At 45.1% G+C, this 13,337-nt stretch overlaps 1 protein-coding gene across 5 annotated transcripts in view; it reads right to left on the minus strand.

Annotated features, from left to right (window-relative positions):
* The window catches only part of GSG1 (germ cell associated 1), a 16,443-nt gene extending 3,670 nt beyond the window's left edge, over positions 1 to 12,773 (minus strand). The window contains exons 1-5 of one of the 5 annotated variants that reach the window (XM_075498888.1): positions 12,715 to 12,773; positions 10,075 to 10,172; positions 9,849 to 9,986; positions 4,357 to 4,675; positions 1,763 to 1,810 (exon numbers count right to left, since the gene is read on the minus strand). In XM_075498888.1, coding sequence (XP_075355003.1) covers positions 1,763 to 1,810; positions 4,357 to 4,675; positions 9,849 to 9,911 — 430 coding nt within the window. In that variant the 5' untranslated portion in view covers positions 9,912 to 9,986; positions 10,075 to 10,172; positions 12,715 to 12,773. Of the gene's footprint in view, positions 1 to 1,762; positions 1,811 to 4,356; positions 4,676 to 9,848; positions 9,987 to 10,074; positions 10,276 to 10,997; positions 11,229 to 12,714 lie in introns of those variants that run through there. The other 4 variants (XM_075498880.1, XM_075498898.1, XM_075498907.1 and 1 more) reach the window with 4 other exon arrangements.
* Between the last annotated feature and the right edge of the window lie 564 nt (positions 12,774 to 13,337).

Raw genomic sequence — 13,337 nt, forward strand, 5'->3', positions numbered from 1 at the left:
CCATCAGGGAGACTATTTCATTAGAGGTCAGACTGCCAAAAGTGTCCTGGAGGCTGCAGGCACCACACATACACAGAGGTCTGTGCATCACTTTCCCTGTGAGTCCAGGCTCACCAGTCATGCTGTGGAATCTGGTCTTGTAATGCTGCCTATGTAATGTGGAGCTGCTCTGCACACACCCAGCCCAGCCAGCCCAGCCTGCAATCAGCAGTCGCACCACCTTCTCCAGGGCTGGCCCAACTATATAATGGCAGCTGCACTGGAGGCCAAGGTCATCTTAAGATGATGTTATGTGCAGGAAGGAGCAAAAGCTGGTGATAGAGCTGTTAAGACCGCAGTGTCACTACGACTGTCATGCTTAAGCTCACAGTGATCTTCCAATTAATTTGTAGGAGATCAATGTCTTACAGAACATGGCCTTTCTATCAAGGTTGGGGTGCAATTAGACGAGAAGCAGTAGAAATGTGAGGGGGGGACAGGCAGAAAGATTTACAAAGATGTGTAATCTGGTTGCCTAAACCTCCTTTCTTAGGAAAAGAGTCTATAAGGAAGACATTGGAAGCAACAGAGACAGAGGTCTGGGCAGGGAATGAAGCACAAGAAGGTGAGAAAGCCGAAAAATGCATTGCTACTCCCTGTGAAGTGAGCATTTTGCAGTAAATGCAAGAGTCATTCAGTAAATGCAGTTAAGTAATTCATTTTATGACAAAGTGGAGATCTGCATGACTTCAAAATGATCTTGTAAATTGAATTGTGTGAATGCTGTTCCCCTTCCCAAAGGGGAGGTTTTTCTACCCTGCTGTTGTGCCAAGAGTGACCCAGGTTAATCTGCACAGCAATGCCACTGCACGCCGCTCACACCAGACCCCTCACCTGGGAATGCGCATCGCTTTATAAAAGCAGGTCAGCGGTCTTCGCCAGTGTTTTTAAAACAGGGGAAACAAGGCAGAAAAGGAAGATGAGTTCCCCAAAAGTACTCATCTCCTTGCTGGCTGCTGCGATTCCCCAGCGTTTGTTCCAGCCCTTGCTCTCATGGTTTGAACGCTGGCACAGGGTCTGTACCCCAGGTCTTTCCCTTCACATATGAATATCCTCTGAAATTACTTGCCTCCAGTCTCCATCTCAGGGAATGGTTAGCAAGCCCACACCAATTGAAAAGCTTTCAGTAAGTAAAATCTCCATTGCATATGTACACATACATCCAGGTATACTGAAGTTATCCCCAGGATAATTTGAAAGATGTGACAATGACAGGAGGGGTGAGCTCTCCAACCCAAATGAAGTTTTGTAGTTGATGAGGCAAAGACTTCACACTGAAAATGTAACTTTCAGATGTCCTGATCACTTACGACAAAGTAAGAGGTGATCCAGCTTCCCGAGTCATCACATTAGACCCCAAAAATGAAGCACTGAGTCAACATGTAGCATATGTGGGAGGGACTGCCCTCAGGTGGCATCCATCCCCTTCCCGCTGACTACAGCAAGATGACAGGCTCAGACCGGGCAACGTATTAGATGAGACAAATCCCACTTCATATGGGAGGGGGTCTGAGGTTTCTAGCACTGACCTGACAGATGGCAGTGGTTTAGGCAAACATCTGGGAGGAAATCTTCACTCTTTTAGCAACCATGAGTCCAGGATTTCATGCCTGGCTCTTTGGGGACCCACCCTGCTGTCCTCACACAGGCAAAATGTTGCAGATCCCCCATCCCAAGGAGGTGCACTGGTCAGCTACAGTGAGGTATGGGGATTTGCTCTTACCTCTCTCTGCTGGTGGTGAAAGCTCAATAAAGCTACGGCATTTCTCTTCTGAAACACAAAAACAAAGGTATTAGATTGCAAAACAATGCAGGGTACATAAAGGAAAAGAAAATCTCTCCCTCTCACTCTCTCTTCACTGCATAGCTCCAGTCATCCCTGAGTCTACCCATCAGATCTTCTCACCTCTGCTCTCTTTCTGACCGTCTTTCCAGACCTTCACTGGGGCAAGGTAGGGGAAGGCAATGTCTGTCTGGAAAACTAGAGGTGGCCTTTCCAGAAAAAAACTTCAGCAATTTGTAAATCTTATGAACCTCTAGTGAACATAAAAATCTGTGCTACTCATTCACAACTTTACTGTTGGTCAGGTCTATTAAGGGTGTAGCTTACAACAGACTGCAGGCCCACCACTTCTGCTGAGGACGTGAATTCCCACTCACCCCAGTCTCAGTAGAGCAGTTCTAGCACTGTTTCCCAAACAAGAAAGCAAAAAAAACCCTTCCCAAGTGAAATGCTGCATGACAGAGATGTGAGTCCCTCTTCTGTGGCAGAGAATCGCACAGAAATATACTCTTCTGTCCTCACATTTTAGGCATGCTATTTGGACAAATAGTGTTCATATTTGCTTTGGCTTTTTATGTTGGCCAGATGCAAACTATTGTCTCAGCTGAGGGTCCATCATTATTATCTGTAAGTCTCTCTTACTGCATACTGCATTACTGCATTTGAGGGTCCTCTCCTCTACTTGGCGCAATATTTTCTCCCAGAAGTATCAGCCTGCTGCTTTTCATGTAAGAATCTCATTTTCTTAATTTCTATCCCCAGTTCTAATCTCTCCCAATCTCCTGTATTACTTCTGTCATCCACAGCTCTCAGGACACTGCCCAGTTTAGTGCCATCTGCAGTCCTCATTAACTTGTGGTTTGCTACTTCACTTAGAACTTTAATGAGGTTATTCAGTAATGGCTCATCTAAACTGATCCTGAGATTAGCCTGAATAATGAAATCCTTTCTCCAGCTCAATTCAAACTCCTTTTGCTCATAGTAGCCCCTTTTTCTTCTTGTTGTTGTCTATGCACTTGCTTCAAAGACCCACAGCAGTGGGTGGATTGTACTCGATTTACATGAAGCAGGGGACTGACACTATGTGCTCTACCCCGTGGTCTGCTGTGATCCAGATGTAATGCACTCTCTGCATTCCTTCAGGCATCGGGGTTATTCTAGGACTACCCGGTGGCCAGACAAGTCTTTCAGAGGAAGCTGTCAAGGGATGTAGTCCAATTCCCACAAGCACCATGGAAACACACCCCAACCTGAACCAGTCCCAAATAAACACATCTCCTTCTGCAGCATGTCTGCAAAGGCTCAAAACGAAGAAGCCCTCTCGTTAGGACATGAGAGTTTCAAGCACATTCCCTCCTGCTCCCACCCCCCTTCTGTCTGCTTTTATTCACCAGTTCTTTACTTTCAAACTCTGACAGCAACAGATAAGAAAATGCGAAATGCTATACTAGAACGGTGGCTTAGTTAAAGAAGATGAGATGTTTGTGCTTGGGGAGAGCTGAAGGGAGGGTGGTGGGCTCAGGGGAACGGGCCTGATGAAAGTGACTTTCATCACTGTATCTTTAGATACAAATCTCCCTGTTGGCCACCTTCTGAGTGAGTTCTGATCCTTGATGTGTGTGCCAGGCTGTAAAGGGTATCGGTACACTGCACAGCATCCCCTGTGCTGGCGTGGCACAGGTTTCAGCAGAAGGACTTCAGCAGGGCCGGGCAGGAGCAAGTCAAGGGTGAAGGGAGGCACCAAAGGTGTCCAATACAGGTTGCACAACCAGCCCCTGGCACTCCAAGGTTTACAGTGCCAGTCCCACATAGTCAAAAATCACAAATGAAACCTATCACAATATCACAAAAACAGCTAAAAAAATTACAATACTGCAGCTCTAATCCTCAGGTCAATTTGCCTCCTAGCTTTAGTTCCTCTGGGTTCAGATCCTCCAGGTTTTCTCTGTATCTATAAGGCAGTACTTCTCTTTCGCTCTTTTTTTTTTAATTTATTTTTTTTTAAGAAAAGCCCAGTCCCTGTTCAATTGACAAAACCTCTCAGTTTGGTGATTTAAGGAGAACACCAACTATTGCAGTCCTTAAAGTGATAACTATAAATTGACAACACTGCATAAAATCACCCTACTTTTAGATTTCTGAGGGGACATGCACAAATGTGCCCTGGAGAGCATGAAGTAAGCTGTGTGTAGGAATGGAGATACGGAGAAAGGGAAGGGAGCCTCACTCCAGTTCACATCAGGATGAACAATGCCATCGCAAAGTCACTGCCACCACCACCACCTCTTGCACCTCACAGCCCCTATTTCAGACCGAAGGGTACACCAGAGACAACAATTCTCCCTTGCCCCCCTCTGTAAACATCCCAATGAAGGACAGCAATATCATGACCGCAGCAGTGCACAGGGCCAATGCCCTCTAGGAAATGAAGAAGGCTTTTCTCTCAAGCGTTGTCAGCCTCCCACCTTTCATTTCCAAACTCCTGTGAAGTAAATACAAAAGAAGAAGTTGTGGCTGCCTGGGCAAGACGCTACCTGGCCCTTCCATGCTCTCTTCACAGGAAAGCCACATCCCCGTGTGGAAGTATCTGAAGGCAAAGCGGTCATCCCCGGTCTCCCAGCTGTAGTGCACCACATCCTGGGATGAAACATTGCTAGCACCTGCGTCAGGCGGCATGGGGACACCGATGCACTTGGTGGCTTTGCTCTTTCCACACAAAGGCTTGGGCACTTTCTGGGTCCCGGTGCACCAGTAGCTGCCGAGCAAGGCAGTGGTGGAGAGGCTGAGAGCCAGCAGGTTCAGGATGACAGCCAGGAAAGCACGGCGCCATGGCAGTCCCTTCAGCAGCTCCATCTACAACACACAAACAGGAGGGACTGTCACACCAGCCACTTGTCCCACCTAGCCTCATGAATCCCAGCTCTTCCCAGCACGCAGTTGTAGGGAGGGGATATGAGCACTCTGCCCTCTTCACAACATCCCAGCAGCTCACCCAGCATGGAAGAACCATTTCCTGAAAGCCAGGGCGGTGGAGCAATAGGTCAGCTTCAACCATTTCAAATTACACTGAATATCTGTACTGGGGAAGAGAGGGTGACCCAGTAGACATAGCGGGGCTGAGTGCATCGGGGTGAGTGAGCACATGAGCAGAATGAAAGGGACATTATATTCACTCCATCTCAGAGATGGTAGGGAAAAACTGTTAACCAGCTTCCTCAAATACCATGTGTTGCCTTTAAATGGGGCATGATGAATGCTCTGTCCAACTAAACAAGAATTCTTGCTGCCAAGTGTCCCAAAACACTTCTTCGAGCAGTTCATTACTGTCCCTAGGGAGGCAGGGAGTGTATTGATTTCACAGTGGGGAAAGGCAGGAAAATGTTCCTGGATCACTGAAGGTCACACATCAAAGCAGTGACCTGCTCAGGAGGGACACCCAGCTATCCAGACCTGGCAGCTCGAGTTCAAGCCCCAGAGCAGCACCTCCCACCTGAGCAAGCACTGCTCTGCACATCAGAAATTTGGTGGGGTGGTGGGATGACGGTGTCTCTGCTCTCACACAAAGTGCCAAAGCATTTCTTTTTAAGAGCAAACATTGCCACAAACACTCCTCCCGGATTAATCTCATCAGAAAAAGTAATTCAGAAAGCAGTTTGTGTACCAAGGTCCTGTGGCCTTTCTCACTCAGAGGGAAGCTTAAGATTTTACGGTTCCTGCAAAACCCTGCACTGACTTCTGAGAACCCCAACTTATCACTCCACGGATTGATTAGATGTCATCTACCCACACATCAACTTTCATGTAATCAACGCATGCCTCTTCCCACATGGCACTCCCTATGTTTGGCACAACTTCATCCAGATACTCCCACCATTTCCTATTTATGACTTTCAAAATCTATTTGCCCATGAATAGAATCAGTTTGTACAGACATTGCCTGCTGCTGGTCCTCTTCACGTAACTTTGGTTGACTCACCCAACATTGAATGTGTGAGAAAGGCCCAGCATACTGTGGACACTACTATAAATAAATGACACGAGACTGAGCTTTGCATTGTTTGTGACTGCACCACAGCTAAAAGTGGTGCAGTTAGAAGCATTCGTTCTGCTAACCAGCAAGCTCGGATATACGGTCAATAAAGATGGTGCTGAAGCTTCTCTTGGAAAGCAGGACTTCATTAGCATCTCATCACACTGAGAAAACAGTGCCTGATCCTGAACACCCTCATCGAAGGCAAGAAAATACCCAGCTCCTGAAAAATTGCTGTATTGTTTTATGCTCTGGCTTCTTTTGTCTCTTCACCAGAGCATTTCTTTCTTTCAGCAATGGAGATGCTGCACCCTGGAGATGGTAACATCTTAGTGATACCATAATTAATGATTTCCATGATCTGAAGGCATGTTGGATATCACCATTTTCACAGAGCAGATACCTACTAGGAACAGTTAATTATGTGAAGGTTTCTGGCTAAGGTTGGTGGCAAATTCCTCACTGAACGTTTTTTCAGTGGAAAATTTGGCTTATGACTGAAAAGGAAATTATAGATAAAATTGCTCTCCTCAAAACCATGATTTTTCATCTGAAAATAGAAACCTTCAGCACACAAAGCTTTTCAGTTTTTCATCAATGCTTAATTATAAGATTTTTCTGTCATCAGGTTTCAGTTTGCTCATGCTTTTATTTAAAAAAAAATCTTTCCACTCATAATATTGACAAAATCATTTTTCTAATGTAAATCTTCAATAGTGGGAAAAATATTCTCTCCAGTTGATTCGTGATAGTAGTTGAAAGTCCATATAATTTCAGAACAAGTGATAAGGAAAAAGGCAAAAAAAAATATTCATATATTTTTGAGTCAAACAAATGAGTCAGAAGAAGGAATTGGATCAAGGATGCAGAGGACATAGGGAATGAGAAGCAAATCTGAACTACTCCTTCATGAGAACGTTGTCAGAAAAGTTTCCCTCCCTAAAAGCCAAGCACTTACTGACAGTAACTGGCCATAGTATCTAGATAGCCCCAAAAGGAGAGAGAGTTGAATTTACCTTGGCAGCAAGTCCTCGAAGTCCTGTCAATTTGGAGGAGCAATACAGAAACGGGACTCACGCTTTGTCTGCAGTTTTGCTCATCTCTAGATCCTCCAAGAAACCCAATTGCTTCGAAAACCCTTTCTCCTTTGTCTCCTCCCCTCCTCCCTCACCCCCCCAGTGATTATTAAATGCTATGCCCCCAGCCAGCAGCTGTTTGGTGGAAAATGGTCACTTTGTAATCCACAATGCCATCACAGCACAGCTGTTCTGGGAGATTATACAGGAAGCGATTGGTGCTGCGGGCTGGGATTAAGTGCAGAAGGGTCACCTGTATTGACTGAGTAGAAAGTTTCCATAAAACACAGAAAGATCCCAGCCGTCTCCATGCGGTGGCTGTTTGGGAGCTTGTATGGAGCAAGCTGGCGGCTCTCTGGCCAACGCTTCAGGGGACGAGTGACCTTAGCTCAGAAGCTACCAGCACCCTGGGCGTCAGGTCACCCCTTGCCCTGTGCACTGTCTCAGCAGAATGGCAAAGGCCACAAGCCACCCAGCCCTGGGATATCTTCCTGGCCAGACCTGCCAGTCGCAGAAAGGGGAGAAGAAAAAAATGGGGAGAGGCAAGTTTATGCGACTGCATCTGCTGTGAGGACTGAGGATTTCAGACCCTGAAGAGATGCCAATCCAGCTCTCCCCATGGGCACTGGAGATTTTTAATGTCAAAAGGAGCCCCTTAGCAGAAGCATCACAGAGGTATGTGAAACAGTGACGAGACAAAGTAGTCCAATACTCAAAGGATGGAAGCATGGGGAAGACTGTCAGTGTCCCTTGTATGCACCAGGAATCCCAGCTCCCAGCAGCTTCACATTGGATGAATTTGGGAATCTAGTAAGGAGAGACAGAAAGATTCACGCTCACCCCAAGTCCCCTCTGAGCTCTCGTCCTGAAAGTTTAAAGGCTCCCACAATACCTGAGGGTGTTGATACACCTCGTTTGGTATCAGAAAAGTGAAAAGTAAGAATGGCATCACCTCTCACGAGAGGACAGAGGGCATGGAGCAGCACCGCACTGAATCGAACTGCAAGGGAGAGGAGCACCCCAAAGGTACGCACCGCATCTTCCCCACAAAGGCTTTGCCCAGTGCCAAGCGGGTGAGGCTCCCCCCACCACTGGGAGGGAGCAAGGCAGATTCCCTGCAAGCCTGCCCAGCTGTTCTGCTGGGACAGAGGAAACCAGTGGTCCATCTGCTCTCATCCCCCGCTTCCAAGGCCAGAGCCCAGAGGCTGGGAGGCCGGCGTACGAATAGCTGTGGGTGACACCGCAGCCTGTGACAGCCCCTGCGCAGCACAGGCAGCAGACGGAGCCGACAGGTTCACGGTCCCGTACGTGGGCTGTGCTGTCACAGGCTCCTGACCCTTCCTGCCCTGAGCAGAACGGTCGGTAGCTCTGTGGCTATTTTAATCCTAGTCACTGCATAAGCTCCTCTAATATGGATAATCATTTCTAAGACGGGCTAACTGAAAGCAATGCTAAATGTTTCTGTGCTCCGTGGACTGTGTGCAGGCTTTTTGATTAATAAAAAGGTTCTGTTTGACACAGACATACTTAATTTACTGAAACAGGTAGAATAACAGCTGATGCTGTTTAAAAGGAGAGTGGTAATTTTTATTATTTTTCATTGTTCAGTCTCTCTGCATCTGGACACCTTAAGTTTGGCTTCTACATGCTCAGTAAAAAAAAAGCCTGGTTTTCAGGCTCAAGAATAGATAAAGTCCCTCTCTCTACTAATAATCCTTAATGTTAACATGTTCCTAATTTTAAGCTTGATGAGAGAGAGTCTCACTAAAATCCAGGATGCTATGTCAGTTTCTAAAGCCGGGATCACGGCATATATATTGATGAAATGAGACTGAATTAGATTTAGATGGATAAGAATTCAGATTTAAAAATAAATTTATCAGAAATATGCTTTGTTTTCAAAAATATACGTATATCAGATTTAGTATTCTGAATAATGGCACGTATTTATCCTTCCAGAAGATGGCAATCTTTCTCTAGTCTTCGTTTTGGGAGTCTCTGCTGCTCACGTGTGTGCTGGGGGGGAAGCAACACCCAAGTTTAGATTTCTGTTCCTTCCCTTTATGTTTTCCCCCCTCTATCTTCCTCTTTTTTCCATTTCTGTGAACACAACCTCTTTACCTCACCTGAGGATACGGGGGGCGGTTGAGTTATCTTTGAGTTATCTGAGCCTGGGGAGACTTCTGAAATCATTGGGGAAAGAAAAAAAGATGAATGAATGGAGTAGCTTAGGAGGGCATTTGCTCCACCTTCTGCCCTGCACAGAACTATTCTTTCTAATACATTTTCCAATATTTTGTCAAGTACCATATTAACTTCCTCAGGTGTTTCCATCCCCAGATTATTGCACACAGCTCATAGAACATAAACGCCAGAGCACGTTTCCTGATGTTCAACAAACTTCCCTTAGCAAAATTTTATGGTTTTGTTGTTTTGGTTTTTTTTTTAATCTCCATTCCTCGCCTTAATCTGACCAATTATGGACAGGAAAACCAAGCTGTATCTGTCTTTCACCCTACTGTGCCTTCCAGTTTTCTCCTCTTTGTATCTGATATTTCCCACCATAATTTGGCTTGGCTAGAGGTTTTGGATGTCTCTTTCTCTTTGAACTCAGCAGCAGCCAGTCCCTGGTGACTCATTTAAAGTTCACCCATTGAAGTGAATGCCCATAGCAGTTGGTTTCCTGCGCAATCAGCCAAGCTCTTGGCTTATAGAAACAAAACAAGGAAACGAAATGCAGAACACAATCCTAGCACAACACCTCTACGGATATTGCCCGCTCTACAAAAGCTCGGGCGTTTGCAAGTGATGCGTTTTTATCCTGGCTGTATCACATATATACTTAGGGTGTACACTGCTCCAAAGTGACACCCTCAACTCCCAAGGATGTTGGTGGAAAAGAAGGGTGAGAAGCCCTTACCAGATAGGGCCCAACAATTGCAATACTTAACTGGCAGGTCTCAAGAGGCACGCGGCTCTTCATAGCCCTCCAACGCAGCCCTCCTCCCCAGGGATATCAGGGATCATACGCTCTCCTGACATTGGCTCTTCAGCTGTCCTGAAGAGGAAAAGAGAGGAGGAAGAGCGGCTATTTACACCCATAATGTCGCTCTGTGAAACCTGGACAAAGACGGGCTCATACTTACCCCTCATTCCACACACTCCTCGCACATGACTCTTCCCACCGCTCCTGTTTTTGCTGTTTTTACAGGAAGACCGTCCAGCGCTGCAGTCCCCTCCCTTACTGCCACACAGAAAGCAGGATGTCTCCGGGTGGCAGTGACACTGAGAGAGCCAGACTTCTCAAACCCAGTGACAGACTGCAAATGCCAGATTTCTCCCTGAGCTCTGAATAATTCCACTCAGATTGTAACCTTTATTTAGCTGTTTGCATGATGCATTAACTCTTGCTCTGCAAATGACCTCACCAGGCATGTTTTTTCTAGTCTAAGCACATTTAAAGGTGAATCCTGTTTTTAAACATGAACAGCTTACATTGCTAGACATCAAGACTGTGGCAGAATAGAAATAAAGATTGAACTGAAAAGTATCTGCATCTTAAGTAAAAGTAAATGCATCTTAAAGATGAACAAACAAGGTTGCCATCAATTTGGACCTAAATACTTTTTTTTCCTCCCCTACTTTTTTTTCTATTCTTCTTTTTTTTTTTCCCCCTCAAAACAAGTCTTACTTGGCTGGATTTTTTCCTAATCTTTATGGTTATGAGCCATTCAAAAAACACATAGAAAGTAGACATGAAAAGAAAAAAAATCAAATGCAGCAACACAGACTTTGGGGACTCACTAAAGATTCTAGATGCCTCCATTTCTAGATAGGCAACATAAGACTATTTAAAGGAGGTTGCTTTTCACAGAGTACTTAAACTCTGGCAACTCCAGGATGTGTTCACCTGAGCACACAGAAAAAAATGTTATTTATGAAATTTAGCCAACCATAAACTGTAAGCAGACCAGAAAGAGAAAACTTTTTATATAGATCTATAAGGATATTAAAGAGGAGTCAGTCCAGGAAAGGGTCCATACAAACCCCCAAGTAGATAAAGGCTTACCTTATCCATCTGCTCTTCTGAGGCATCCAGTGAAATACTACAAGGTGATCATGGACTCTCCCCACTATTTCTTTCTCTCTGACTGAACATGTAGCAGCCAAGAAATTCCATGAGATCTGACCAGATGCTTTGAAATATACCAAGTCTGTCATTTTATTGATGGGTTAATTCTTTCTGAGCTCGCTAATTCATCACGGTACATTATATCAGCCGCAGGATTGGCAGGGCGTCCACTTCTGCAGAATGCGTCTTTGTAATTTGGTAGTCCCCTTTATGAAAATTGTTGCCAGTTTTAAATCTACCACTTATGGGATCTCAGTCTGTTACTCCACAGAATCACAAACACCCAGACTCAATGGCTGTCACAGGCTCATGGATTTTTTTATCGTCAAGAGGGACCATTACAACACCGTAGTCTCATCTGCGGTGTAACAGAACCCAAAGAACTTCAGACAATCATTTCTAGCGATACACAGAGCTCCTGCTGGAGCTATAGCACATATTTTATACAACTAACTAGTATTGACTGTGCAACAGGATATGATGGAAAACCCATCACATCCTTAGAAAAGTTATTCCAATGGTTAATTAACTTCATTCTTAAAATTTTGCTCTTGATTTGTAAGCACAGTGTCTGCTTTAGTTTTCCAACCTCACCAGGCTGCTCCAACACACAAATAAATAGCCAGTGAAATGATTTCCTAAAAATGTTATTGTAAGAGTCACAAATCAATGCATTTCATTAGAGGCACACAGTGTGATCTAACAAGCTGGCTGACAGCCCAAATTCCTGGTTCTGTACTTGGCTCTGACACATAATTTTCCCCTCCCATTGGCCAAGTCATTAGTGGTGCGTTTACACTGCAGTCAAAGCAGTGGCAGTGATGGGGAGTAAACATTCAGTGCTTGTTTTAATTGGGTGTTGCTAGCAATTTTGCTCCGGCAATATGGAGCACAATGCAGGGTACAAACCTCAGTCCAGAAATGGAGTAGAGTAAGCTGTGCTGAACTCCACATTGCCATGGCTGGCCTGATAGTTCAAAAATAGCTCTTGTTTCCCTACACTATAAAGTTGGGTCTTCATAGTCATTCCCACAGACGCAAATCTACAGCACAGCTGAACCTTGTTGATGTTGGAATCAGCACAAAGCTGGTGGGAAAGAGACGCTCTGTTTTGATAATGACAAAACTCGAGGATCTAAAATTAATCTGTGCAAAGAGTACATCACATATACAGGTGATCCTGGAGTCAAAGGAATGTTTAATATCAGTTTCAAAGCAAAAACAATTTGAAACAGTACAGTTGAACCACACTGCACTTTGGTTTAATGTATGGAAATGAGTAAGTCAAAGCAATTGTTCTTTGCTTCAATTTATCTTTTCCTCCGTTTCACTATGGTGAATCAGAATAAGCAGAGCTAGAGGAAGCCTCCAAAGATTAACTAGTCAATCCACCTGCATCAATATGACCAAGGCACCCTGAAGACCTTCAAGCCTACTGTTAAAATGTTCTGCAAGGCAGATACTACTCCATCCTGGATTGAAGTCAGTATATTCCCTTGTAATATCTTGATTCTAACCAAATCACAATATCCAACAGAAAACTCTTCATTTCTGCTAAATGCCATGGTCTCCCTCCCACATCTGAATTATTTACTCATGTGCATTGTCCCCTTGAGGCCATTGGAACTACATGGTTTACCAAAGTTATACTCACGCGCTAGTGTTTGAGGAACCAGTGCTTCAAAGGAAGACTCTAAGCTAGCAGGAGAGGTTTGGAAATCAGAAAGAGTGAGTAAGACAGAGAGTTAGCTTTTTTGAGGTGAGGCGTGGGAGGTGTTTTCGTTCTTTAGCTATTAAAAACTCCTTGCTTTGGCAAGAAAAAAAAAGGGGGGAGAGAAAACTGGGAGGGGAAGGATTCATGAATAAAGCAGCAGCATGGGAAGAGGTACAGCAACCAGGGTGGCCAGAAGGCACAAGGGATTTTCTCAGGCTGGCTTCCCTGACAGAGCAGAGATGGTAGTGAGCACAGGTCCGAGGAGCCGAGGTCGAATACGCTGGTCTAAAGGGAATAACAGAACGAGCTTTCTTTACAGCACTGAGCAGAGGGGTTATGTTACAGTGGGTGCTTTGAAAACAATAGTGATAGACGTTATAATTGCACCTTGTATCTTTCTGGATGCCCTGGTAAATATCCAGGATTGAGGGCATCTCCTTTTTCCCAGATTTAATGATAATTTCTCATCCCTTTCCATTCCTTCATGGCATTTTGGAGCTGTGGTGCCATCCCCGGTGCTCGTGCCTCCCATGCCCTTGCACGCTGCGGCAGGCAGCACAGCG

The sequence above is a fragment of the Mycteria americana genome, chromosome 1 (assembly GCF_035582795.1).
Source record: "Mycteria americana isolate JAX WOST 10 ecotype Jacksonville Zoo and Gardens chromosome 1, USCA_MyAme_1.0, whole genome shotgun sequence".
In the NCBI taxonomy this organism is placed as follows: Eukaryota; Metazoa; Chordata; class Aves; order Ciconiiformes; family Ciconiidae; genus Mycteria; species Mycteria americana.